The following is a 25,417-nucleotide window of genomic DNA, read 5'->3' as shown; positions in this document are numbered from 1 at the left end:
GAATAGCCGCCCAGGATGCCTCTCGCTTGCCAAACAGAATATTCTCAAAGAAGCTAATCTGGGATCATCAAATATCATATAAGGAAGAAGACACTAGGAATACAAGGAATACAAGGTAACCCTTTTATCTACTCAGTATTCTCGGAGACTTTCCATACCAGTGGCAGAACCGACGTAATTATGGCATGAATGGCCAATTTCCGAAGGATCTTGCAGAAGTATAGTCCAAAATCACCAGTGTCAATCCAAGGTACCTGAACAAGTTGGGGAAGTGATGGGGTGCTTTGATTAATTATAGCTTATATATATATATATATATGGGACAACATAGCTAAGGAACTCCTGAACCCAATCCTCTTTCCGGAGGACCGCTTATTCCCTGTGTTCTTGTACTCGTTGATCCAGTTTCTGAATTGGCAGTCAGCAACATCGGGTTGATATAACCACAGCGGGCAACATCGGACTGAGGGTCTGGTGCAGGATTCGTCGGAAGTAGAAGGCTTTGGAGGACGGTCTGCTGCTGCTAAATAAGAGGATCTGGAACGACCACAGGTTGGTACGCCAGAAAAGAAGGTGCAGCTTCTCGAAACCAGGTTGTTTCAACTTCTGGAAAAAGGACGCTCTGGAAGGTATTTTGGGGGACGCTATGATAGCAAGCTTGGGTTATAGGATATCGACAAGCTTTTTATATGTACGCATTTGGCCAAGGAGGTCGATGTCACCGAGAAGGTTGCCATCACCAACCTCAGAAGAATATCGACTTCCTTACATCAGAGTCGACTAGAACACATTGTGCTGGCCGCTGTCTCCGGGACCGTCATTGGTCTCCTCATCGTTCGTCACTCGGATTCCAAGATTGATATGGACACCTGCCTTGAATGACAGAGAATAGTATCTAAGTTACTGGACAGTAAAATATTCCATATGGAGGCATGGAAAGAATGTGCGTCTTCAACTTTGTCTTCATATTCGTCTTGGACCACATTTACTCTCGTTATGATAGAGTAATAGAGAGTAGATGATGGAGTGGAGAATGGATAGTGAAGAAAGAATCAGAATGTAGAATAATACTCGTGGATATTTTATGTAGGCTTGTATGATGAGTTATAGGAGATTAGACTGGAGTATAAAGAGGCATGGGAGAAGTAATGGTAAGGTGAAGGTGAAGGTGAAGGTTAAGGTTAAGGTTAAGGTAAGATGAGGGCGAAAGTAAGTTAAGTTAAACTACCTGGGTATGCATATGTGTCATGGAAATAGAGAGAAGAGGGGTATAACATGCAAATTATTCTATCCCTGGATGTCCAGTATGCTGTATGTACATGTAAGAGAACTCATCAATCCATCACATCGAAGCTAGTCCCGCAACCACAATTACTTGTGGCTCGTGGATTATCAACAATCTTGAATTGACTCCCAATTAACTCGGTGGTATAATCTACCGTGCTTCCAGATAGAAGCTCCAACGAAGGCTCGTCCATGACGACCTTGGCTTCTCCGCCCTCTGACGTAGCAGTCTCGGCCTCACCCTGGAAGATGGTGTCCTCTTCAGCATCGATCTTGCTAGCTGACTCTAGCGACATCATATACTGGAAACCATGGCAGCCGCCGCTGGTCACAGTAATTCGAAGATGGTTGTAAGGATTTTCTTCCTGAATAGCAGAAGGAGATGAAGTAGGATCGGTGATTTCTCGCAAACGCTGTATTGTTTGTTAGCAAAAAAAAAACGGAAAATGATAAATTCAGTCAGAATAATCAAAATGGAAAATCTGCATATAGATATATGCCTTGGGCTATAAAAACAAAAACATACAACAGTCAGGATTCGCATGTGGTCACCCACCATACTACTAACTGACCGGCGTGTGGCTTAAGTACGGCTGAGCGGACGGGAAGCCCTGTTCTCCACACCCTGTGGTCGTATGTGAATATTTGATCCTGTCACTGGTTTTTGCAGCCAGCAGCTAGTCTGTCTTCATCTTCTGATATTATCAAAGTCTGACGACATTGACCATATCGCTTCCCGTTCGCCCAGTACATTTCTCAAGCCCATAACAGGAGATAGCCGAATAACCATGACAATAAGAAACTATTTTTAACGTACCTCCGCAGCTCGAGGTGAGATATTTATCATTAATGTTGCTCCATCATCTCCGGTTCTCGGATTTTGTAGAACCTGCGTAGCTGCGCGGACGGACGATGACGAAAACGAGGCAACGGATTGACGAATGTAGCAGCGTGATGGTGGTCGTCGGGAGATAGAAGGTGTGTGAAACGATGCGCCAACTGCTGCTGCGGCGCTTGCTCGACGATGAACGATTTCGCAAGATGTGGAGAGGCGCTTAGCAGGCCGGGAAGTTGAGAATAGTCTGGAATATCCTCTTGAGAAGACCTGCCGGGTGTTGATAGATGGCATAAATGTCCGAGACATTTTGAAAGTTGCGTAAGACTTTCGAACACGAAGTCCTAAAAAATGACCAAATTTAAAGTAGTTGTCAATGCCATGACATCGTTCCATCTGAAATCGGCAGCGGCGCGATTGGTCAGCCTAGGCGGAACACGGGGGCAGAAAAAGACGGAATGAGAAGTGAAGTCATCATACATGAATAGTTAAGATCGCTTAAAATTGCTAATGAATGTGATCTTTTAACTTTTAACATTTAAGAATCTAAGCAGTCTTCAGTATTTGGTCACTCACACTGCCTGTCTCCAACACTAACTCTCCACCATGGGATCCCGACAACATATCCGAGATATCAAGTCCGGCCCGCCGCTTCCTTACAATGAAGATATTAGAGCTTACAAGAAGGAATATGCCGAGGCTCTGGATGCACAGGATCCTCTGCGTCAGTTTCGAGAAGAATTCATTATACCTTCCAAGAAAGATCTAAAGAGAACGACCATTGAGGCAAATGAAGGTATTCTTATAATAGTATCTCAATACGAAGAATAGCTACCTGCTAACATTCTTGACGCAATAGCCAGTGACGAGGCTTCCGACCCCAAATGTATTTATCTTTGTGGTAACTCTCTGGGTATCCAGCCTCGCAGCACTCGAAGGTATATTGAACAGTATCTGCGCACATGGGCCACGAAGGGCGTGACGGGGCATTTCATTCCTCATGAGGACCAATTACTTCCTCCTTTTGTCGACGTCGACACGGCTGGATCGAAATTGATGGCGCCCGTAGTGGGCGCATTACACAGTGAAGTGGCTGTCATGGGAACTCTCACAGCCAATATCCACTTTCTCATGGCAAGCTTCTACCGCCCAACACAAGAGAAATACAAGATTATTCTGGAAGGAAAAGCTTTTCCAAGTGACCATGTAAGTGCATAATTTTTGAATCCTGGAGTTGAATTGTGTCTTTCATGCCTAATGCTTACTGCCACTAGTTTGCGGTCGAGTCTCAAATTCGCCACCACAACTTTGACCCCGAAGATGCTATGGTCTTGATTGAGCCCGAGAATCTTGATCTACCCATTTTGAGCACGGAACAGATTCTTAAGGTCATTGATGAAAATGCTTCAAGTACAGCATTGATTTTTCTTTCTGGCATTCAGTTCTATACTGGGCAGTATTTCGACATCAAGCGTATCACTGCACATGCTCACTCGAAGGGTATCCTAATCGGCTGGGACTGTGCCCATGCTGCCGGCAATGTAGATCTACGTTTGCATGACTGGGATGTTGATTTTGCGGCATGGTGTACTTATAAGTATATCAATAGCGGGCCTGGTGGCATGGCAGGGCTGTTTGTGCACGAACGGCATGGTCAGACTAGTGATGATAAATTCCGCCCTCGTTTATCGGGGTGGTGGGGTAGTGACCTCAAAACCCGATTCATGATGGATAATAGTAAGTGGCACCTTGCAAGGTCACGTATAAAGCTGACCGATATAGAATTCACTCCACAACCCGGTGCAGCTGGATTTCAACTATCAAACCCTTCGGTCTTGGATATGACTGCCATTGTTGCTTCCCTCGAGATCTTCAATCGTACGACCATGACAGAAATCCGACAAAAGTCTTTAAATATCACGGGATATCTCGAACATCTACTTTTGAAGTATCCCCTTGATGCTTCTCCAGAAGATAAGCCATTCACTCTCATTACACCTTCAAATCCCGCCGAGAGGGGAGCTCAGCTCAGTATTCGCCTTCAACCCGGGCTGTTAGACCATGTATTGCACCATTTAGAAGAGAACGGGGCTGTTATTGACGAGAGAAAACCCGACGTTATTCGCGTGGCCCCTGCACCATTGTACAATACGTATGCTGAAGTTTTCGAATTCTGCCAAATATTTTTGGAAGCATGTCGAAATGCAGTCAAAGCTCGCCAGTGAATGAATAATATGAACAATCGAATAGATCATTGCGGCTCAGGTTTAACTATATAGTCAATTAACTAACTAATTATTTGTTAAATATTTATCTAGTGAACTGTTTAGGCATTAGTCTTATTTTGGTCTACAACTACTAGATACACCTGCGTATAGTTACTTCGTGCTAAATAATTGCGTAATTATAAATAGATAGACGTGTAGTCGGAGCTTTGGAAGTCTGTAGCCGCTCAAAGCTGAAGTGAGACTCGGAATCCGCATCTCGACTCAAATGATGTGAAATTTGCATGGATGTATTGCGCCATCTTCAAACGGAGTTAACGAATATAAAAAGACTTCCGTCGGCTAATCGGCAAGTACCCACCACTACGGAGAAGATAAGGACTAGTTCGAGCTTCTCGGGCCGCTTTCGCTCCCGTTTGGCCTTAGAACTGTTGATTTATTCATCTCAAATGTTGCACTTTCATTCTTGGCTGCAATCGCCATATCAGCCCTGATCTAGTGATTACAAATGGCATTCATCACTGAGAAAGATGTGGAAATACCACCCCAAACTGATCTCGAGCTTGGAACCTCAAAGGGTGAAAATGACAGTGGAAATGCGGGGGACCATGATATTACTGATGTTGCAGATGTTGCATACTCCTGCTTCACAGATCCCCAGCGGAGATTTATTGTCTTCATGAGCTCATGGGCAGGTCTCTTCTCCGCTATTTCATCACAGATTTATTTCCCTGCCATTACAGATTTGGCCAAAGATCTTAATGTCTCAGGGTCATTGATAAACTTGACATTAACAAGTTACATGGTGAGTCTAGATCATCCTGCCCAAGTGGTCAAGTGTGTCGTCATCCAATGTTGGAAGCTGACAAGCTTGAATAGATCTTTCAAGGCCTTGCACCTATGTTTATTGGTGACTTTGCCGATAAAACTGGAAGGAGACCAGCATATATTGTATGCTTTGTTCTTTATATTGCTGCAAATATCGGCCTGGCTCTGCAAAACAGCTATGCAGCTCTTTTCATACTCCGGTGCCTGCAAAGTGCAGGAAGTAGCACCACCATTGCTCTATCATCTGGGGTAGTCTCCGACGTGGCCACCGCCTCTCAACGAGGATCGTACATGGGGTTTGTAACAGCAGGATCTCTGCTGGGCCCATCTATAGGTCCTGTTGTTGGAGGTTTGCTGGCTCAGTTCCTCGGCTGGAGGGCAATCTTCTGGTTCCTCGTTATTTTCGCAGGTGCCTTTATGATCCCATTCCTGCTTTTCTTCCCTGAGACTGCTCGGGAGATTGTCGGCGATGGATCACTGCCTCCTCAAAAGTGGAACATGTCCTTAATCAGCTACATTCAGGCCCGCAAGCTTCGAGTGGAGGGTGCTGAAACTTCTGCGAGTACGCGCAATCTAAAGATTGGATTCCCGAATCCTTTGCAGACGCTCGCTATCGTTTTCCAGAAGGATGTTAGCGTCATTCTCTTCTGTAATGCGTTGCTCTTTGCTGGATTTTACGATGTGAGCGCCACAATCCCGTCGATCTATACCGACATATACGGATTGAACGATCTACAAGTTGGTCTGTGCTACATTCCTTTCGGTCTTGGTGCTTCCATAGCATCTATTCTGAGTGGGAAATTCCTCGACTATAATTATCGCCGAATTGCAAAGAGCATCGGTTTTCCCATTTTCAAAAACCGGAAAACAGACCTACGGGATTTCCCCATCGAAAAAGCTCGTCTTCAAATTGCATTCCCACTCCTGGCGATCGGAAGTTTTGCTATTATGGCATTCGGGTGGACCTTGAACTACAGGATTCACCTCGCGGCACCAACTACTATTCTATTTGTGATAGGACTTACCCTAACAGGAGCCTTCAACACTATTGGTACCCTTCTTGTGGACCTATATCCAACACAAGCTGCTAAATCCACTGCCGCTAACAACTTTGTGCGATGTTTGGTAGGAGCTGGTGCGACTGCTGTGGTTGATCCTATGCTCTCAGGTATGGGCCGCGGTTGGTGCTTTACATTCGTTGCATTAGTAATGCTGGCCACTTCGCCCTTGCTTTTGCTCGATATCTACAAAGGACCTCAATGGCGGGAAGAACGCCGTCTGAAGCTTGAAGCGAAAGAGCTCAAGATCAATGAAGAAACGAACTCTGAGAATGGCAAAAGCTCATCAGAGCCGAATAATACTTTACAACACTCAATCACTGTCGCTTCAGCTACCATGACGCTATGATATACCCAGCTGCATACATTCCCATGCGATTTTAGCTTTGATGCATTAGATCTAAAGATGATAAAATATAACATTGCATTTTCTTCTCTTGAAACCGCTCCTTGTGGCAAGCTAAATCACCGGAAAGCAAAAGATGCCTGTTCCAATGGCTGCCGTTCCGATTCCCATGCAAGCCAGTCCGATCTCGTATTTCTGTAAGGCTTATCAGTATCCAATCATGGAAAACACGAATATAGAGGAGTCCATACGGGAAAAGTCCCATGGCATTGACTTTCCAAATTCCCAACCCTAGCAGCACAAGCTGCATGGCCACATAAGCCGCCTTCACTCCAACTAAGCGCGTGCGAGTCGATGGGCTTTCGTATTTGGCAAATGCCACATTAATGTTGAATAGACCTTGGATAGGACCCTTGAAAAGCATAAAAACCATCATGATGCTAAAAATCTGAAGGCTATTGCCGGACATGTACATCATGATTGCGTTCATAGGAATCTGCTTAGATGGGGCCATGGCAATCTCCCATGCCTTCTTCAGCTTCAAGGCGTCTGTTTCTTCGGGTTTCCTCGCCACGGGTTGCTCTTGTTGACGCTGATTTATTTTTAGTACACTCCTGGGAGCTTCGTGAGATTGCGGAGGCCTCACCTGTTTACCATGGCCACGACTGCTTGAGAAACCAGGTGGATCCGGGATGCTAGAGGCCGCCTTGGTGGGACGGGGCATAGGAGAGTTAAGCGTGACAACCCATTGCGGCGGGGGTGGAGGTGGAAGAGCTGCCATCGTTTGTGAGGATTTGATGCTCAAGGAGGTGTTAGGTTGAAATGTGGGACTAGGAGGTTCCTCCGCACCACTCACTCCGCCTTAGCGTCGTTGTGCACCGGAAAGGGCAGAAAGACAGGGAACCTTGACTCTCCTTTCCCTCTTTGAACTACAACGTTCTCAGCTGCTCCTCCAGAACTTCCCGTATTTTCTCTGGAATTATTCCCCACTTCATTGTGGTCCATGATTTTCCTGTTTGAGCTGTTCTAGCTTGAGACTATTAATATGCAGTGAGACATCCGATTCCCTTTCGATTCTATCTACACGCCCCTCCGAACCCTCCAACCCAATTTGGTTCCTTCGATTTCAGATCTCCTCCTTCCATTCGATTCCGCCCGATACTAAAAGAAATCCCATTTAATTGTCGCATGTGATTGATTGCACGACTGCCAGATCCGCCAAAGGCCATTGAAGAGAATAAGCCGTGCATTAGGAACTTCAGCATAAGCATATCAATTGATTCATATCGCAGCCATGAGTTCTGGTGGCGATGCGAAACTGTTTGCTAGGGTATGTCGTATCATTGATAATTTGATTGCCTTATTCCTTCCCCATGCATTCCATCATGCAACTTGAGCCCAATTTTATGACTTGCATGTCAGCTTGCCATATGCTTTCTTCTGTTACCTTTAATCCCTCTCTACCGATTTGTAAAGCCCTTATTTCATCACATCTACCCATTACTTACACACTTTCCCACTTTACAGGGCAAAGTTGCCGAGCTACGACAGGAGCTCAACAGTGGCGGCAAGAAGGACAAGAACTATTCTGCGAGGAAGATTGCCCTCAAGAAGATTGTCGCCAATATGACTATGAGCAATAACGATATGGTTACTTTATTTCCGGACGTCGTCGAATGCATGAACCTACCAAGTTTGGAGATTAAAAAAATGTACGGTATACTCCTACGACCCCTGACTTGGTACGGTCAGTATACCGTTGATGTACTAATACAATCTGCAGGTGCTTTTTGTTCTTGGTTAACTATTCAAGGGTGAAGCCTGATGTTGCTCTTAAGGCGCTGCCGATCCTGATTAACGTTGGTCTCAGTCTCCAAGAACGAATTCCAGAGTCGTCGATCTAACAGTTGGAATAGGATATGGAGGACACTAACCCGCTTGTCCGCGCACTTGCTCTACGGACCATTTCATATGTCCATGTGCGCGAATTCGTTCAATCTACTTTCCAACCTCTTAAACGCTTGATGCAGGATAACGACCCATACGTCCGCAAGACAGCAGCTTTCGCTGTTGCTAAGTTATACGAGCACGACAAAAAGACGGTCGAGAATTCCGATTTGATCGATCGACTTAACAGAATGCTAAAAGACGAAAATCCGACGGTTGTCTCCAGTGTTCTAGCTTCCCTGGTCGATATCTGGGGTCGTAGTGAATCTATCTCTCTCACCATTGACTATGTCAGCGCTTCGAAACTGGTTTCAATTTTGCCAGATTGTTCCGAGTAGGAAAATCTTGCCTCCCATACATCCCCATATCTTTATACTAACAGATACTAGATGGGGCCAGACTTACATCCTTGAGGCTTTAATGTCCTATGTTCCCCAGGACACTGCCGAGGCTCTTTTGCTGGCGGAACGAATCGCTCCGCGGTTATCACACTCCAATTCTGCCGTCGTTCTTACGTCCTGCAGAGTTCTTCTCTATCTTATGAACTACATCGCTGACGAAAAGCACATCACCTCGTTGTGCAAGAAAATGTCTCCACCCATTGTCACTCTGCTCTCTAAACCACCGGAGGTCCAATACTTGGCATTGAGAAACGCCATTCTGATTCTTCAGAAGAGGCCAGAAGTCTTGCGCAACGACATTCGTGTGTTCTTTTGCAATTACAACGACCCGATCTACGTCAAGGTGACCAAATTGGAGTTGATGTTCATGTTGACCACGAAGGAAAACATGCCAGTCGTACTGGCAGAACTTCGAGAGTGAGTTTCATTTTCTGATCAAATAAAATAAATGCCGTCATGCTGATAATGGTTTTCAAAGATACGCCACTGAAATCGATGTGCACTTTGTTCGCAAAGCCGTTCGTGCCATTGGAAAGCTAGCAATTAAAATTGAGTCTTCCGCACGGCAATGTATCGATACTCTTCTGGAATTGGTCGACGCCAAAATTCCGTATATCGTTCAGGAAGCTACAGTGGTGATTCGCAACATTTTCCGCAAGTACCCTAACCAGTACGAGGGAATAATTGGCCATGTAATTCGCAATATTGACGACCTCGATGAGCCTGAGGCCAAAGCCGCCATTATCTGGATCATCGGCCAGTATGCGGACCGTATTGAGAAATCCGATGAACTTCTGCAGGACTACCTGTCAACTTTTCATGATGAAACCGTTGAAGTACAATTGGCTCTGCTCACAGCCACTGTCAAGCTCTTTATTCAACGCCCCACCAAGGGCCAGCAGATCGTTCCGCAAGTGCTCAAGTGGTGCACAGAGGAGACAGATGATCCTGATCTTCGTGATCGCGGCTATATGTACTGGCGTCTGCTTTCTTCCGACCCTGCCACCGCAAAGCAGGTTGTCATGGGTCAAAAGCCTCCCATCACAGCCGAAAGCGAAAAATTGGATCCTCAAACACTCGAGGAGCTGTGTCTGAATGTCGGCACTCTAGCCACAGTCTACCTGAAGCCCATTCATCAGGTTTTCCGTGCTGCCCGACCTCGCCGTCTCCAGGCAAGCCCAGCTCTTCAACGGCCTCCCATTGAAGACGGCACAGCCAATATGCTCGACTACAACCCTCCGACCGTCACCCACCCCATTGCCTCAACCAGCAACAGTGGTCTGGCAACCATTACCACAACCGGAAACCCTATCAGTCCCGTCAATGCTGCCCCGCCCCAGCAATACCTAGTTGGTCCTGGTCCCATTGCCCCATCAGCTACAGGCGCCCCCGCCCACGCCCTTGACGCGGCAGATTCATACTTTAGCGGTATCGGCTCACAGCAAATGGCCTCGTTAGATCTGGGTGGTCGTGGTGGCGGTGCTGCCACACCTGGAGGACAGTATCTCGTGACTCAGAACTCGCAGAATGTTTACCAGTCTGGTGGCGCAACGGGCGAGTTGCTGCTGCTGTAGGTCTGTTTTCATAGTTGAAATTGTAGATAGAGAGGCGTTGGTATCCGGCTACTAAGCATAGGGAAGGTTCATTCACTTATTTTAATTCGAACTTGTATTATGGTTACAACTTCTTCCAAGGTTTCCTGTTCAAACAGCATAAGACTCTAAACTCAATATCCATCCTATTTCCAAGTGCTAGAAAATTTCCGAGACTATTTAGAGCCTAAACCACCTGAACTCCAGGGCTTATGAAACTTTCAGTCGACGGGGCCAAGTAGTTAACAGAGCCCTGAACAAATTGTACTGGCAATGGCTTTGGAGTAACACCAAGATGTGATAAAAATTACGAAATATTGTATGTTTTCTAAGGGATATCATCGCGCTAAAAATTATGGGCTCATCGAATTCATAGGTGTAAAACCAGACCCTTCTTGCATAGGTCATTCATGCACCGGATAAAAGGTATGGCATAGTTCCATCAATCGATCCCTTGGAACTAAACCTTAAGAATGTTTTTCTTTTTCATACTTCGTCGCCATCGATTGACCGCAACTCAAACGGATACGGGGTAAAACTGCTTTGTTTGAAACCTGGTTTAATCTTCCATCTTCGAGAGGCCACCGCGGTTGCGGCGAATGCGCTCATCAAGACTATCTTCTTGCACACGCCTGTGTACCTTGGACATGAATGCACCACGGTCCGAGCGTTGGCGGTCGTCGGCTTCCTTCTTTTCTTGTTCCTTGATTGTAATTTCGGCAATACGCTGGCGACGAGTTGTTTCCAGTTCGTTGGCGTTGGATTGCATTTCTGCCAGCTTGCGGAGTCTCTCTGCCTCCTGCTCCTTAGGATTTGGACGAGACTGAGGCTCACGATCTCGGTTGGAATACTCGCGGCGGTTATTGTATTCATTTCGGGGCTCATCTCGGCGAGTGCCACGATCGTTAGTATAACGGCTGTTGCGATCAGGAGAACGTCGTCGGGAGCGGTCACGTCTGTCATCACGATCTCGGGGGTGTGAGCCTTTCTCTCGGGCGTCGCGTCGGTCTCGGCCGTGATATTCATCCCTGCCGTCTCGGTCTCCGCGGTTTCGGCTAACCTCACGATAACCACGGTCAAGACCTTCGCGGTCTGGGTTAATTCCACGACCACAGTTGACCTCACGATCTCCATGGTCACGATCTCCACGATATCTGTCTCCACTGTGAGGGTTTCCATCTCCAAGGTATCGGTCTCCACGGTAGTTGGCGGAAGATCGCCTGGGCGAACGAGATCGGGACCGACATCTATTAGAGGAGGGGTGGGATGAGCGATGAGAAGAGCGATGAGACCGATGACGATCTTCTTCCGCGTCATCACTGTACCGGCGACGCTTCGAACCATGTTCATGTCGGCGATCTCTGTGTCGCGAGTGTCCAGAATCTTTATCGCCATCTCGTCGTGCTTCCCTCTCCTTACGTTTCATGACTTCCTTAACAGTGGCCTCGTACGCGGCTTGCTCCTTCTTCTTGATTTCCAGCAGCGGGTCTGAAAGAACCTTCTGCATGGTATCACGCTGAGATACAACGGGGCGGGGAGCCGCATCCGAGTTCTCTCCAGTCGGGGCGCCGCGAGTAACAGCATTGTTCTTTTCCGAGGATTCAGAATTCTTCATCAAGATCCCATCAATGCGTCGCTTTCCAAGCAAGTAACCTTCCATCTCCTCGGAGTAGTGGCCCGTTTCGGTTGAGGGGGCCTGGTACATCCAGTCGACTCGGCTAATCTGCTTCGTTTTTCCAGAGGCTTCCTCTAGGCGCTGGATTTCTTGCATTTGACGCTCTTCTTCACGCTCACGTCGGAGCTGTTCGATGCGTTTGCGCTCATCTAGGGCCTTCTTTTCCTCCTTCCAGACACGCTCCTGGTTTTTGAACACCGCTGGATGCCATGACCTGTAATCGAATTAGCGATTTTTATCTTAAATTGGCAGAAATTAAATATGAAATTCGATGTTACTCACTTCTTCAAATTCAGGTCACCACTTCCCATTTCGACGAGTGTTGATCAAGCTGATGCTTGATTGATGCAGAAGGTCGAGAATGATGAAAGTGGAGATTGATAAGTACGCAACTTAGCCTGATAAAATACTCACGTGACCCATTAACTCCGGACCCCTAGGGTGTAACTAAGGCACCATATAATTCCCAAAAACGTTAGCGTGAAGGATATATCAATCTTAAGTCTATGATCAAAGTTCCAGGCTTTTCCGGATTTTCAGCCACTCTATCTCCTTCTGGCCTCGAGCTAAGCAATTTCACATAGTCTATAGATGAACCAAGACCATTTGCAGCTTCTTTGGCTTTAGTAATTGGCTAACGAGTTAAGACTATTAATGCGACTCTTTACTGCTATGCAGATACTACTTACTTCTCTAGATATACATAGTTTACAACAGCGCATTCCTTAGAACCAATCAGTGTCAATTACTTACTACAATACACACCTGCATTCAAACTGATGTTAAAGTTTTTTTTTATCCATGTCAACGCATCATGTTCACATTCATTTAAGCACTAAGAGACAAAACAAGGTGCCAATGAAGCCATTTATCTCTCTAATAACCACTACCAAGCATTGGTAACCAGTATTGCCTGGAGCTTCTTAAGTCTTGGCATGCCGTGAATCTTCAGGATCTAGAATCAGGCCTTTGAGCTTGAATTGAACGATCAGGTGGCTCTCGCTTCGTATTGCCAGATCTCCAATAGGAGGTCTTTCCAAAAGAACTACGGTCATGGCTCAGTTGATGATTTTCGGGTAAGCATCCATCTTATTAGGTACCACGGCATCTATGGATATATTCCCCACCATCTACCTAGATACTGAGCACCTGATAGGCTTATCTTCAGAGTCCCATGACCTTAATCAAGTATGTGGGGCTTCTACCTCCAGTCTATAGCTAGATAGCTTCCAACTGTCAAACCCAACAAAGGCCTTTCAAGTCGTTCATTCTATTCTTCAAGTACTACATCACAGGATATGAGAAATTATCTAGTTGTAATCCTATACCTCCAGGGTCCACAGTACTAAATTCTGAATCGCTTACCACCTGGCCATCAAGTTGTTTTATTGATTAATTCAGGTATCCTGGGTACCTTCGAGTTCTAATCTAGTGCCCAGGTGGTTGGAAATAGATACCGAGTAATTCAATTCTTGGCAAGATCTAGCTAAGTCTAACAGTTTTCTAATGTCCATAAAGTTCCAAGGTCAAATAAACGGCGACAACTATTTCCTTGGTTTGATCTCGTAAAATGATAGGTGTCTTTGCTACTACTCGAACTAGACAAAGCCATAATTGCCCCAGGCCAGGTGTGTGCGGGTGGCGATTGGGATCTACGCCAAGATCTTGATAGCTCATAGGAAATTCCTTCATATCATTCAATATGACAGCGTCATGCTTTTACAACATCTATGATAACCTTGGAACCTAGCAAGAGATGAACGGATCAATTGATATCTTGAGACGCCTAGGTTAGGTATTTCCTAGGTACAGAATAGCTTCGGGCTGCAGAACTACCTAGTGGTAGAGCTCTTCCTGGAACAATGAATTGACATTCAGCCGCCCGCTCAATACACCCAGGGCCTGATATCTGGACATTGTGATATCATTAAATGACTTAGGAATAACCTTGGAAAAAGATTTTAGTTCAAATGAACTATTTATGGCATCCTCTTTTGGACCATTGAATGAATACGATCCCCGAGATACCAGCAGAGGACCCAGAGAATCCCCAGCCGATGATTGAATCAATGATATAATATCATGATCATGTTCGAGACCTCGGGATCTAGATAATCCATGATTTCAAGTTGCCCAGGTGTCGAGACCAAATCCCTCATCTTCATACCCAGGCGCATGGGCATAAATACCCTCTCAAGTCCCAACTCTGACATATAATTCAAGACCAACAATACTCGGTATACTCGCTAAGCTGAAACAATTCATCATGCAATTCAAGTCTATCTTTGTTCTGTCTATAGTGTCTACTGCAGCTACTGCAGCTCCTGTGGAGGATATTGAGACGAGACAAGCAAGTTGTCCTGTTGCTACCGCACCCTATTGCTGTGACTCGTACCTCGCAATCAATATCCCCAACATCATCAACGGAATTGGGCTGGGTCATTGTGTTGCACGTAAGTTGGCTAAGATCAAGATGAACAAGTTCCCTCTAACGTAACCTGAATGCAGGGGTCGACCCTGAGAAATGTGGTGAGGGTGGGAAGCCAAAAGTGGGCATCTGCTGCCAGTATCCAAATCTTGTGAGACTACTGTTATTGCTTCAGATCCAAATATAAACCTAATAACAATTACCAGTCTTCCGGCAGCGTTACTTGTTTACCTTTCGCCCTTCCAGCATAGGAGGAGCTTTGATATGCGACTTTTTGATGATGATAAGGTAACAACTGCAGTTTTCGTCTGGATTTTTGTGCAAATTCTCTTTTCGCTTCTAAAAGTACATCCAAACCTTGGAAACTCGAAAAAGACAGTGATAAAGACGGTGATGTCTGAACCCTTGGAAAAGACCTGGGAAGAAACTCTAGGGCTTGGACCTTTGATCGGTAGTTCTAAGGTTGATTTTTAATTCAGTTTTAATGAATGTTTTCTGAATTTCAATTGGATAGCGGAAAATAGTTCCAACTCTCGTAGGTATAGACGGACATGATTCCATTATTAGGCCCACCAGTACCCTATATAAGATGGGAAAATCTAGGCCCTAAGACATTAGAATTTTCGAATTTCCAGAAAGATGCTACTAAGATAGCGTCAAGTGATTATACAATCTGTGGATGATCAATAAAATGGATACATTGCAAATAGATACAGGCAAGTGAAAAGGTGGAAAAAGGCATAAGCGGCGCGGAGAAACACATTCATCATGTAAAATTGACCAGGGCAGTGAGGAGCCGAGGCAAATAAGAAAGAGGGGATGCACGCTCGCTCAATTCTCAATTGGTACGACCATCCCACCAGTCTCTCATTAACACATAAGTAGGACAGTGAAGGGCAGAAAAAAACGTAAACACGAAGGGTGTATAGCGGGGATGATTTGGCCTTAGCTCATTCATTCATACATTATCTTCCCATCCAATGTAAATGGGGGCAGGAGATGAACGACAATTTGGATCGATCTATTTTGTACTCTCCCAGCCTACCCAGCTGCGTGGCATCACTCGCCAGACTTTGCACTCACCACTGCGCATGTCATTCAGCTTGAAGCTCTCCATCTTGATCTTCTTGTTCTCACGTCCTTGCTCCCAAGCACGGATCTTCTTCTTTGTACCATCCCAGTCTACAACTATGCCGACGTGGTCTGGTTTACCCACTTCAGAGTTGTACTTCTGGTGCATGGTCCCGCGGTGACCCTGGAAGCGAGCGTTACGGAAGCTCACAATGTCACCCGCGCGAATCTCGTCATTCTGGGTAACAGATGCGTTGGCCAGATTGGAGTAGACAGCAGCACCATAAGCCCGGGTTCCAATAGGGAGTAGTGCATCGGGAAGAGGGCTCAGCAGATGCTGAACAAGTCCAAACGGTGTACCGTCACCAACAGTGGTGTTTTGGATGGCATTAATAGCTTCCGAGATACGGGTACCAATTTGTACATGTGCTTGCTCCAATTGATCTTGGCGAGGCTGGAGTGGAGAGGGTTCGTGACGCTGCTCGAAAGAAGCATCTGAGGGGTTCTTGCTATCGAAAAGCACAGTGATCACGGTCTGGGAGTAATCCATGAACAGAATATAGACGTCCTTGCTAACTGTTGTCTTTCCGCCCCGCTTTGAGGAACTAGATTCTTCGACCTCGAACAGAATATCCTTGCGTCCTTGGAATGCTGGTGGCAGCGTGTTGGGATGAGTCCACCAAATGGTGTTCTCAGCAAGGTCAACATCAGTGGCAATAAATCCTTGTTCAACGGAGGGACGGCCCACATCCATCGATCTCCGGACATTCGGCGGGCCTCTCAACATGTCCATTGAAGCCCGTTGGCTTCTAGCTGTAGAAGGAGAGGACAAAGGAGGGGCCTGTGTTAAGGGAGGTGGTGGGGCAAAAGATGATCGCTTCTTGTGCTGAGCTGTGGCTTGGGGCTCATTGGGTGGACTCTGCACAGGAGATTCCTCGTATTGGTCATCATATTCCGGGTTCACTGTGAGCGGAGGAGGCATTGCGTGGTGAGGGGGGGGGGGAGGGGGTGGCGCATCGGGGTGCACACTAGGAACAGGCGGTAAAGTATATGAACGATGCTGAGGTGTAGCATAGTTGAAGGGATCATAGTCATCATCATCGTTGCCAGCGGGTTCTTCTTTTGGTGGAGGCGGAGGCGGAGGTGGTCCTCTGGGTGTGTCGATGGAACCCCGAGCATTGCGAGGCTGACTAGGTGGTGGGGGCGGAGCTGCTCTAGGAGCAACAGCTTGGGGAATTGGTGGAGGCAGTCTAGTGTCTTGCGGGCTTCGTGGGGAGTAGAGAGAGTCATCGGCATCAAAGCTTGAATCCCGTTCATGAGATCTCAATGCATCCTTATGTTTGACACCAGATGCAATGTCGGTGTCATAGTCACCGTCGTACTCAGTCACTTCACCTTCAACGTCGTCCCCAGCCTGTCTCGAGGCAGAGGCACTTGCACGGCTATCAATGGTAGACCGGCGACGCATCTGACCAGGAGGGGCTCGACCGGGCAGCGGTGGCTGAGTTGACGGGATTGGCGGAGGTACACGACTTGCTCTCTTCTCAGAAACCGGGGTCTGGGTTACGGGAGAGACCGGTTCATAAGTTGATTGTCGGCGGGCATCAATATAGTCAGGCAGTGCTGGAGCGGGAACCGCCGATGGAATTGGCGCAGAAGGATTCAAGGACAGATTCCGAGTATGTAGCGACAATTCATCATCGGATTCGTCACCAGTTGAAGGCCTAGGCGGGAGAGGAACTGGTCGATCTACAAAATGGCATAAGCGCAAATTCAATAAATCAGCATCAGATTCAACAGACTTACTTCCTGGAACTGATGGAGGGGATACAGGCACCGGAGGTGGAGCTGGGCGCGACACAGGGCGCGACTCAGGAGCCGGCGGTGCAGGAGGCGAACGTTCTATCGGTCATTTAGTTAATGGTTTCTTGGAGCAGATACAAGCTAGAGATCTCACCATGAGTAGGAGGTACGGGAGGGGGTCTTTCAAGAGAACGGATGGGTGAGAGGTTTTCATGGGTAACCTCATCGATGTCTGGGACATCTCGTGGAGCATCATGCTCGGTGACTGGACTGCTATTGGATTCCTCATCTCTCTCAATGTCGGCCGAGGGAGCGAGCTTAGGAGCAGCAGTCATCCCAGGCAGCGGAATCATTGGAACAGGTGGAGCACTACCTGGAGAGGTCGGCTCAGACTCCGCGAGCTTCTTCTCAGTCTCGCCAGGAGTCTTGGGCCTGCGTGAAGTAGGAGGAGGACCCATACCTGGCAATCCACCCGGTGGGCCGAAAAGTCCCATCATACCCATACCACCACTCATCTTTGCCATTCTGTTACGAAGCTCCATTCGGCGTCTGGTTTCGGGGTCCATCTCCTCTTCCTCTTCTTCGGCCTCTTCTTCGGCCTCCTTCAATCCGTGCTCTTCTGCCTCCTCTTCTTCATCAGCCTGCTCAGTCTGTTGTTCAACAGCTTGACGTGGCGGTTGCGGAACCTCCTCATCTTCTTCGTCCTTGCCTGTTGATGACTCTACATCCTCAGAGTCTGCAGCGGCAGAGTAATCGGCATCGTTGGACTCAGAGATTTCTTCAGTTGGTGAGAAAGGTGTAGGCACGGCAGGAGGGGCCCTTGGCCTCGCCATCTCAGCACTAGGATCTCTAGAAGCTTCCGGAGCTTCAAATGAAGAAGGCTCGAGCTCCTCTTCCTGTTCGGTAGGCTCCGTAGGTTGCTCAACAGGTTTCTTTGGGGGCTTAGGTTTTTCTTTCTTTTGAGCCGACTCCGCGTGGCGTTGAGCTTGTTCCAATTGCTGTTTCTGAAGAAGGGCGATTCTATCTTTCAGACTCGTGGGCTTTGGCTGATCCTCTCCACCTTCTTCGGTCTCTTGCGGAGGTGGGGGTGGCGGGCGACTCTCAGATACTGGGGGTTCTCGGGCAATTTGCTCCTTGACTTCTGGATCCTCTTCTCTTTTGTAGATCTTGGGCGCAGGTTCTCTGGGAGGGGCGACAAATGAGTCCTTGCTAGGCGGCGGGGCGACGAATTGTTTCTTGACGAAGGAGCTCGGCTGCGGCGGGCCACCGGGTTTGAAAGGTGCGACAGGTGCAGCTGCAGATTTATTGAATGCGGCGATGCGATCCCTAAACGAAGATCCTGAGGGCTTATCTGCCACAGCCGGTGGTGGTGGTTTCGAAGCTGGTGCCTTGGCTGCCGGTGGTGGAGCGGGGATAGCAGCAACCGCAGGGGCCGGCGCAAGTGCCTGCTTGGGCAACGGGGGTGGGGATGAAACTTCTGCGGCAGGAGAACTCAAAATCTTAGGAGACTGGGGCTGAGAAGGCTTCTGGATAACGGGTTCAATATCGTCCTTGACGGGCTGTTCCGCGACCTCTGGTTCGGCTTGTGGTTGAGGTTCGCTCACAGGGACCGGTGGTTCCACTGGCGCAGGTTCGGACTCTTTCTTCGTCCTAGTCGGGCGTGCCGGTCTTGGAGGAGCCGGGGGCTCATATCGTTCAACAAAGCTCTTGGGGAAGATACCTTCCTGCTTAATCCCAGAGGCGTCCGTGTATTCGCCAACGTACCACTCGGCATCCTCCTCGGCGGTGACCGTTACAACTTGTCCGATTGGAAACTTGAGGTCGTCATCGTGGCCCGAGGAGTATTCGAAAACCGCTCGAACCGTGAAAGGCGGGCCGGACATTTGGCAAAGTCGAGACCCAATTTCGGAGGAACGGGGGGTTAGAGTAGACGCTAAACAACAGAATTGTAACGGCAATCAGGAGAGGAATGTACAGAGCCAAGCACCGATTCTGATCTCTGTATCATACGGCAAAATTGAAGTGAAAGTACTTTCTGGTGGGAATCAGTGTTGGATGACGTCCGGAGATGGGCGCCTGGGCCAGATGAGGGGGGAGCAAAGAGGGGGACTTAGTGGGAGAATCGTACGGTGTAGAGAATCCACTACCTAGATCGCAGATGAGAATTCAGATTTGATGCAAGAAGAAATGTAGCCTTTGCGGGGATACACAAGTGGGAGAAGGAAGAATGTTATTAAAGTGAGGTGGTCGTCACAGGCGGGATGATAGGCTCCACTGACGATCGCGGCTAACAAGAGGCAGTGCAAACAACACATACGGACTATGAGATTGAGATCGTATTGATTAAAGCTGAACGTGGTCGGCTCTTAATCGATCTCAAAGTTGACTTCTTAATTGAGAAAAAAGTAGGGTGACGGTTTTGGACTTTGATGTATTTGATAATGATAGCTCATATTCCATACTTCATGTAACATAATTATTTGGATGTGAGTGGGTTTCGACGCCTAACACGACTACCCAAGTTAAGTACCTATTCAGAGTCCGTAGTAGTATTCAATAGCTATGTTCACAGTTCTTTTGACTTCCTCTATTTCCTCATACAATCTAACATACACATACCAGAGAAACAGCCCCTGAAGATTTTCAATTTCAAATGTTTCGCCCCTCTCCTTTCTATGTTTCATCCCCATTTTCCTTCTATAAATGGAGTTCAATTGACCATCAATGGTACTGAATGTGTTTTCTGTATCCATTTCCTATGAAAGCTGCATCATAAGAATTTCATCTCTCGCAATTGACACAGCGGCATTCCAGCATCCCAATCCATAGCATTAACAGTGACATCAGTGACCTTTCCGAGACTGGCCGCCAATTTGCTTCCTCTGCGTAAAGAATGCGACTCTAAAAGATATGGAGCTTGGGGAGGGTACCTTTGGCAAGGAATATCTTGGGATGAGCCGGGGTTTCTTCGTAGGTTTAGGGCAATCTTCTCAGGTCAGTCTTCCCTGGCTACAGCAAGACTCATTGGTAGCAGGTATTATTTCTTGTGCCGTTGCTCCTATAGATTCCATCGCGCTATCTGTCTTAATCGTGCTCGTATTGCTGAATCCTTTTGAGGTTCTATCAAGAGAAACCACTTCTAGGAACACCGCGCGAACTATATATAGTGGGGTTTAGAGCCATCGCTCGTTTATTATAACAGGACTAGCACTACAACCTTAGGATCTTCCAGTCTTATTCTCCAGCTTTGATATAGGGAAGATGAAGGCCAGTGTACGTCCACGGGTACGTCTAATGAATTACCATAGCCATACGGTCCCGAAGCCATTGTTTGAGTTATCTTTATTCGATTGTTTGCGTTGTCCGTCGAGGAGTTGATTATGGCAAGGAGACGAATAATTTCTATTTATAGAAATATAAGAGTCCAAGAAGACTTCCAAGGTTGATGAATCTCTCTAGTGGTATTTGCATCGAGCTCTGGGATTTAAAGACTTCTATCATTTTACTTTCGTCTCATTTCTATCTTATTCTCACTTCCACTCACTTCGCTCTAACCTTTTTATTATTAGTTACCTAGGTAACTAAAGAATAATTGTTGCTGTGTACTACTATACAAGTTTCATTCTTAGAACATGTGTTCCTTCTCTCTCATCCTCCAAGACTCTACCACTTTTCCATTATATCTTCCAAATACTATTTTAATTCCTTGTCCAACAACTATGTAATGGATTATGATGTGAATATTATGGGGTAGATTCTATGAAATGGATCTTATTGTAATGCTCCTCGTCTTGTTCAGAGATCCAAGACTCAATGCTGCTGAGGAATCTCCGAATTGAAAGGTCATGCGATAGATCCAAGATGGCCACATCTCAAAAGTATGCGCTATACGGTCTTATGATAGATATGTAGTAGCAGAATCAAACAGGGGTGTCGGCAAGCTCTGCCAATCCGCTTACTCTGCATGTCAGAAACAATGAAGATTCGGAAGTGTGCGGAATGGTCTTTCGATACCTCGCAGGATGTGTCAACCTGGTCACTCAGCTACGAAGGGCATTCATCAAGCCCATACATATGGCATCTTTCCCAGTCTATCTCTTGAATTAGTGTTTGATCCGAGCCTTTCAATATCCGAGTCAAGCCAGACTGGACATTCGGTACCAGACTAGAGACTTGAACGAGGCTGCAGACACCTTATTTCGTCTCCCTTCGGGTCACATACTCAATGACATAATTGACTTGGATTCACCGGTGATATCACTAGCAGCACCTAGCGTCGATACAAACCCGAACTCCATAATTGACATAGTAGCTTACATCTATACTGTTTCTCGTTGACGACTCAGAGAACCCGAAAGCTCTCACAGATTGAGCGCGATATCGAAAATGTCAGATGCATCACTGGCAGTGAGAAAGGCTGAGTCTGTCTGATATTCAGTCAAATATTCACATCACTTCTTTTTCACCTCTCTCCTCTTTTTGGAGAACTTACTCAACCAAGCTTGTCAAATTAAAAGTAAGTCATGATATCGGTTTTCGGGGGTGTATGAAAAGAGACTTGGAAGAGGCAAGAGCCTTGGTTCAACAATAAGTTTCCCATGAAGGAAACCAACACTCCTCTGCAAAGGCCTTATGCATTTGACCAGCTGGCGAGGAACATTATGCAGCCAGCTGTTGCTATCAGGTGGCGCCCTTCGCTTACCGATGAGCAGAAGCGGGAAATTACTCACGAGTAGAGGGTGGAGGAAATCATGAAGGGTCCTTCTATGCGGAGAGGCCTTGGCTCTCAGCGCGGCTCCGCAGCCTTCGCAAAGCTCGTTGCTGATTTGAGTAAGCCGAAGCCGAAGCACATGTTGCCCTCCCTTCGACAGTTCAAGTTCACGGTTGAGAGCATGTGATAAGCGAGTCGCTTTTTCCTGGCATATATCAAGCCATTACATGGCAATGTTGACCTTTCATCCCAAAGATGTTTGGGTTTATTGAAAGAAAGCAACCTCTATATCTCAAAATTCTACGACTTGTCGGCGAAAGAAACAAATTATCTCGACAAGTCCCTTCGAACTCTCTTATAATGCTTGATTTTATTGAAACTTTTTAGATCAGGGCATTTGTCTCTCCCAATTGATAATATTCATTTCACTAGCTCATTGCCACCACGGCCAGCCCTCCAAATCCTTTACACTATGGACTTTCACAATGATTCATTCTTATTTTTATGGGAGAATCATTCACTATTGAGCTCTTATATTCAACATATGTACAGTCAATGACACGAAGATGCAGACTCAACGGATCCAGAGAGATCGAGAGCTCAATACTTCGTACTATGATGTCTGCAAGCTCTCATTTGATACCAAGCAGGTATTAGAGATGCATCTCACAACTCACAAGAATGAAGCATCTCCAAGTGGCGAAGCAGTCTGAATCCACCAAGCTTGGAGAGTTTTATTGCAAGTTCTGCAACCTCTAATGCCATAACAAGCCCAATTTCACTCGCCACCTTAACGACGACCGGCACAGGCCGCCAAAGGTTCCCTTGGGACTTGTTGCTGAGACCATAGTTTGAATTCCATTGTGCCTTTTTTTACGTGTGCGTATTCGGTCCTGATAAGGCATTCCGTCTACCCAGTGCATGGAAAAGAGAATCTGATAATAATCGTGATGAATATCTAGCCGATAAGGGAGTAAGTTGCTATCGTTATCGCGATAACATTGACCGAATCACGCAGTTTTTGTTCACAGCCGCCAGACTTTGAGCTTCAATCCTTCAAACTCCGATTATAGTCCTCCAAACTCGATTATAATGGAACAAACATCAGTATACAACCCTTCACAAGAAGATCAAGACAGATATCTACAGGGCAGACCAGGGGCGACTGCACAACACCTGGGTATCGCACTTCAACATGCGCACCAAATCCAAGCGCAGAAAGACGCCGAGGAAAAGATCCTCGACCTCACTATTGATCTACTCGCGATTCCATCCTCTTCTTCAGCCGACCCTGCAGCTCCATTCTCCGCCGATGTGCAAGTTTTCAAATCCGCCTTATCTTCTTTCCGTCCTAAAGATCTTGATAACTTGATCGAAGAGCGAAACTATGAAAATCGATGCGGCTACTGTCTTTGCCCAAAAACCAATCGCAAGACAGGCGTTGGAAAGGGCTCAACTTTTCACTTTAAATACGGTCCTAAGGGGAGCGGAGCTAACGGGAAGGGGCGCAGTGTGGATATTGTGCCTCGAGAAAGTCTGGAGAAGTGGTGCTCTGATGCATGTGGTGAGCGAGCTCTCTATATTCGTGTGCAACTATCTGAAGAACCGATTTGGGAGAGACGGGCGGATGGTTCTCGACTGACGAATATTCTATTGCTCGAGGAGGCTCGTGCTAAAGGGCAGATCCAAAAAGTTACGGCGGAGATGGAGAATCTGGATCTACAGGATAGTGAGTCAAAGGAACTTGCACTGGAACGCGGTGATACCAGCGCTGTTCTTCGTGGCGGGCGTGTAGGCGTCCAAATCGTGGAGAATCAAGATCGTCACCGAGCTGCCGTTGCACCTCAAATGAGACCAGAGGATGTGACAGGAGGCTCCATTGAAGGATATGTTCCGCGAGACAAGCGAGACAAGCACTCAAGTGATGAAGACGACTACGATGTGCTCGACCAACTTTAGATCTAAATTTGAAAGCATTTAGTCGATAGCAACCTTCTAGTTTATGCATCGATAACACCCTGAGGCATATGGAAATTACTGGGGGTTGCTACGGGGAATGGGGAAAGGTTCTACGTAACGACCACATAAATAGATCAAAGACAACAAGATTTGCTAGGCAAAATCAAGCGACGTCTCGACCAGCGGTCTGAGTCTCTTGAACTTTCGTTCGAGAACTTCTTACGTAGCCCAACCTGGGGACAAGTCCACGACAGGAAAAAGCACGAGAAAATTGGCAATCGAGCGTCATCTCCGTGAGGAGAATCAGCGACACCTGGGTTTGGGGAATCTTTTTTTTATTACTCGTCCATGGACGACCTCCTCTCTAAAGCTAAAATCGTAGCCTGGAAAAAATCGAGCCGGAACAAGAACCGTCGGGTGTAACGCCAATGGTCGACCGAAGACAAGACAAGAACTTTTGTTGTTGTCCGTTGGTATCAAGGACGAAAGATTTAGCGGGGACCGAAGCGGCGGGGACGCTCGGCAACCTGCTGCTGGCTGACGGAGACAAGGCTGACCTTGAGGCTGTCGAACTGTACGGAGAGTGAAAGTTAGAAGATTGAATCCGCTTTCAGGTTTGTCCATGTACTTACGCCGAGGGACTTGAGCAGGTCCTTGGTGTCGGCATCAACATCAAGCTGGCCGGACTCGGTCTGGGAAACATCCAGAGCGGAGACCTCAGGGACGTACTGGTCCTTGCGCTCACGCTCCTCCTCCTGGAGCTTGAAGGAGATACCGCGGACGGGGCCACGCTGGATACGCTTCATCAAGTGGGTGGTGTAGCCGGCAATCTTTGGGAACTTGCAGTCAGTATTTGGAGATCCCGGGATTGTTGTGAAGTGCAACTCGGTCGTACCTTGTTGCGGAGGCGCTTGGAGGCAATGATGGCGATCTCATCGCAGATGCGCTTGTTGGTCTCGAAGTCGAGGGTCAACTTGGGGTAGTAACGCTCAATGATGACCTTGGCAGAGCGCTTGACAGTCTTGGTACGGACGCGACCCATTTTGGCGGTTGTTTGTTGGCTGGAAGGATGTTCGAGAGGAGGAGTTCAAATTATCACCAACTTACATTGGGTTGCCCAGTTCGCTGCTCGCTTAGTCTTGTGGGTCGAACAGCCCTGGTCCAGCCCTAATAAGTCACGTGACATTTAGATAGAATCATGTGATTTGATTACCTAATGATATTCTATAAAATAAGTGGGTCTTTGTGGTGGAT

At 47.0% G+C, this 25,417-nt stretch overlaps 11 protein-coding genes across 11 annotated transcripts; 6 read left to right on the top strand and 5 right to left on the bottom strand.

Annotated features, from left to right (window-relative positions):
- Positions 1–1,334: 1,334 nt before the first annotated feature.
- Positions 1,335–2,515, bottom strand: N7495_000209 (HesB/IscA family protein; the record flags this gene model as incomplete). Its single annotated transcript, XM_057202879.1, has 2 exons — positions 1,335–1,697; positions 2,102–2,515. The coding sequence occupies 2 exons, from the start codon at positions 2,513–2,515 to the stop codon at positions 1,335–1,337; spliced, it is 777 nt and encodes a 258-aa protein (XP_057066952.1).
- Positions 2,516–2,725: 210 nt separating this feature from the next.
- Positions 2,726–4,344, top strand: bna5-1 (kynureninase; the record flags this gene model as incomplete). Its single annotated transcript, XM_057202878.1, has 4 exons — positions 2,726–2,915; positions 2,979–3,325; positions 3,394–3,856; positions 3,902–4,344. The coding sequence occupies 4 exons, from the start codon at positions 2,726–2,728 to the stop codon at positions 4,342–4,344; spliced, it is 1,443 nt and encodes a 480-aa protein (XP_057066951.1).
- Positions 4,345–4,852: 508 nt separating this feature from the next.
- On the top strand, positions 4,853–6,579 carry N7495_000207 (MFS transporter; the record flags this gene model as incomplete). Its single annotated transcript, XM_057202877.1, has 2 exons — positions 4,853–5,149; positions 5,224–6,579. 2 exons carry the CDS (start codon positions 4,853–4,855, stop codon positions 6,577–6,579), a joined length of 1,653 nt encoding a protein of 550 aa, XP_057066950.1.
- Positions 6,580–6,695: 116 nt separating this feature from the next.
- On the bottom strand, positions 6,696–7,357 carry N7495_000206 (ER membrane protein complex subunit 4; the record flags this gene model as incomplete). The annotated part of the gene is made up of 2 exons (XM_057202876.1): positions 6,696–6,771; positions 6,828–7,357. The coding sequence occupies 2 exons, from the start codon at positions 7,355–7,357 to the stop codon at positions 6,696–6,698; spliced, it is 606 nt and encodes a 201-aa protein (XP_057066949.1).
- A 513-nt stretch (positions 7,358–7,870) lies between these two features.
- N7495_000205 (putative AP-2 adaptor complex subunit beta) lies at positions 7,871–10,498 on the top strand (the record flags this gene model as incomplete). Its single annotated transcript, XM_057202875.1, has 6 exons — positions 7,871–7,906; positions 8,104–8,318; positions 8,360–8,435; positions 8,493–8,857; positions 8,913–9,341; positions 9,403–10,498. The coding sequence occupies 6 exons, from the start codon at positions 7,871–7,873 to the stop codon at positions 10,496–10,498; spliced, it is 2,217 nt and encodes a 738-aa protein (XP_057066948.1).
- Positions 10,499–11,075: 577 nt separating this feature from the next.
- Positions 11,076–12,502, bottom strand: cwc25 (U2-type spliceosomal complex subunit CWC25; the record flags this gene model as incomplete). The annotated part of the gene is made up of 2 exons (XM_057202874.1): positions 11,076–12,405; positions 12,474–12,502. The coding sequence occupies 2 exons, from the start codon at positions 12,500–12,502 to the stop codon at positions 11,076–11,078; spliced, it is 1,359 nt and encodes a 452-aa protein (XP_057066947.1).
- Positions 12,503–14,457: 1,955 nt separating this feature from the next.
- Positions 14,458–14,870, top strand: N7495_000203 (uncharacterized protein; the record flags this gene model as incomplete). Its single annotated transcript, XM_057202873.1, has 3 exons — positions 14,458–14,644; positions 14,700–14,770; positions 14,826–14,870. The coding sequence occupies 3 exons, from the start codon at positions 14,458–14,460 to the stop codon at positions 14,868–14,870; spliced, it is 303 nt and encodes a 100-aa protein (XP_057066946.1).
- A 770-nt stretch (positions 14,871–15,640) lies between these two features.
- N7495_000202 (SH3 domain protein) lies at positions 15,641–19,376 on the bottom strand (the record flags this gene model as incomplete). Its single annotated transcript, XM_057202872.1, has 3 exons — positions 15,641–17,439; positions 17,497–17,592; positions 17,648–19,376. 3 exons carry the CDS (start codon positions 19,374–19,376, stop codon positions 15,641–15,643), a joined length of 3,624 nt encoding a protein of 1,207 aa, XP_057066945.1.
- A 2,715-nt stretch (positions 19,377–22,091) lies between these two features.
- N7495_000201 (uncharacterized protein) lies at positions 22,092–22,391 on the top strand (the record flags this gene model as incomplete). Its single annotated transcript, XM_057202871.1, has 2 exons — positions 22,092–22,225; positions 22,268–22,391. The coding sequence occupies 2 exons, from the start codon at positions 22,092–22,094 to the stop codon at positions 22,389–22,391; spliced, it is 258 nt and encodes an 85-aa protein (XP_057066944.1).
- Positions 22,392–23,296: 905 nt separating this feature from the next.
- N7495_000200 (Rtr1/RPAP2 family protein phosphatase) lies at positions 23,297–24,163 on the top strand (the record flags this gene model as incomplete). Its single annotated transcript, XM_057202870.1, has 1 exon — positions 23,297–24,163. The coding sequence occupies one exon, from the start codon at positions 23,297–23,299 to the stop codon at positions 24,161–24,163; it is 867 nt and encodes a 288-aa protein (XP_057066943.1).
- Positions 24,164–24,654: 491 nt separating this feature from the next.
- N7495_000199 (40S ribosomal protein eS17) lies at positions 24,655–25,220 on the bottom strand (the record flags this gene model as incomplete). Its single annotated transcript, XM_057202869.1, has 3 exons — positions 25,059–25,220; positions 24,796–24,993; positions 24,655–24,735 (listed from the first exon to the last, which is right to left on the bottom strand). The coding sequence occupies exons 1-3, from the start codon at positions 25,203–25,205 to the stop codon at positions 24,655–24,657; spliced, it is 426 nt and encodes a 141-aa protein (XP_057066942.1). The 5' UTR covers positions 25,206–25,220.
- Between the last annotated feature and the right edge of the window lie 197 nt (positions 25,221–25,417).

This window comes from Penicillium taxi, assembly GCF_028828555.1.
Source record: "Penicillium taxi strain IBT 34144 chromosome Unknown utg000001l_segment0_segment0, whole genome shotgun sequence".
Taxonomy (NCBI): Eukaryota; Fungi; Ascomycota; class Eurotiomycetes; order Eurotiales; family Aspergillaceae; genus Penicillium; species Penicillium taxi.
This window is presented reverse-complemented; position numbering and strand designations above follow the sequence as displayed.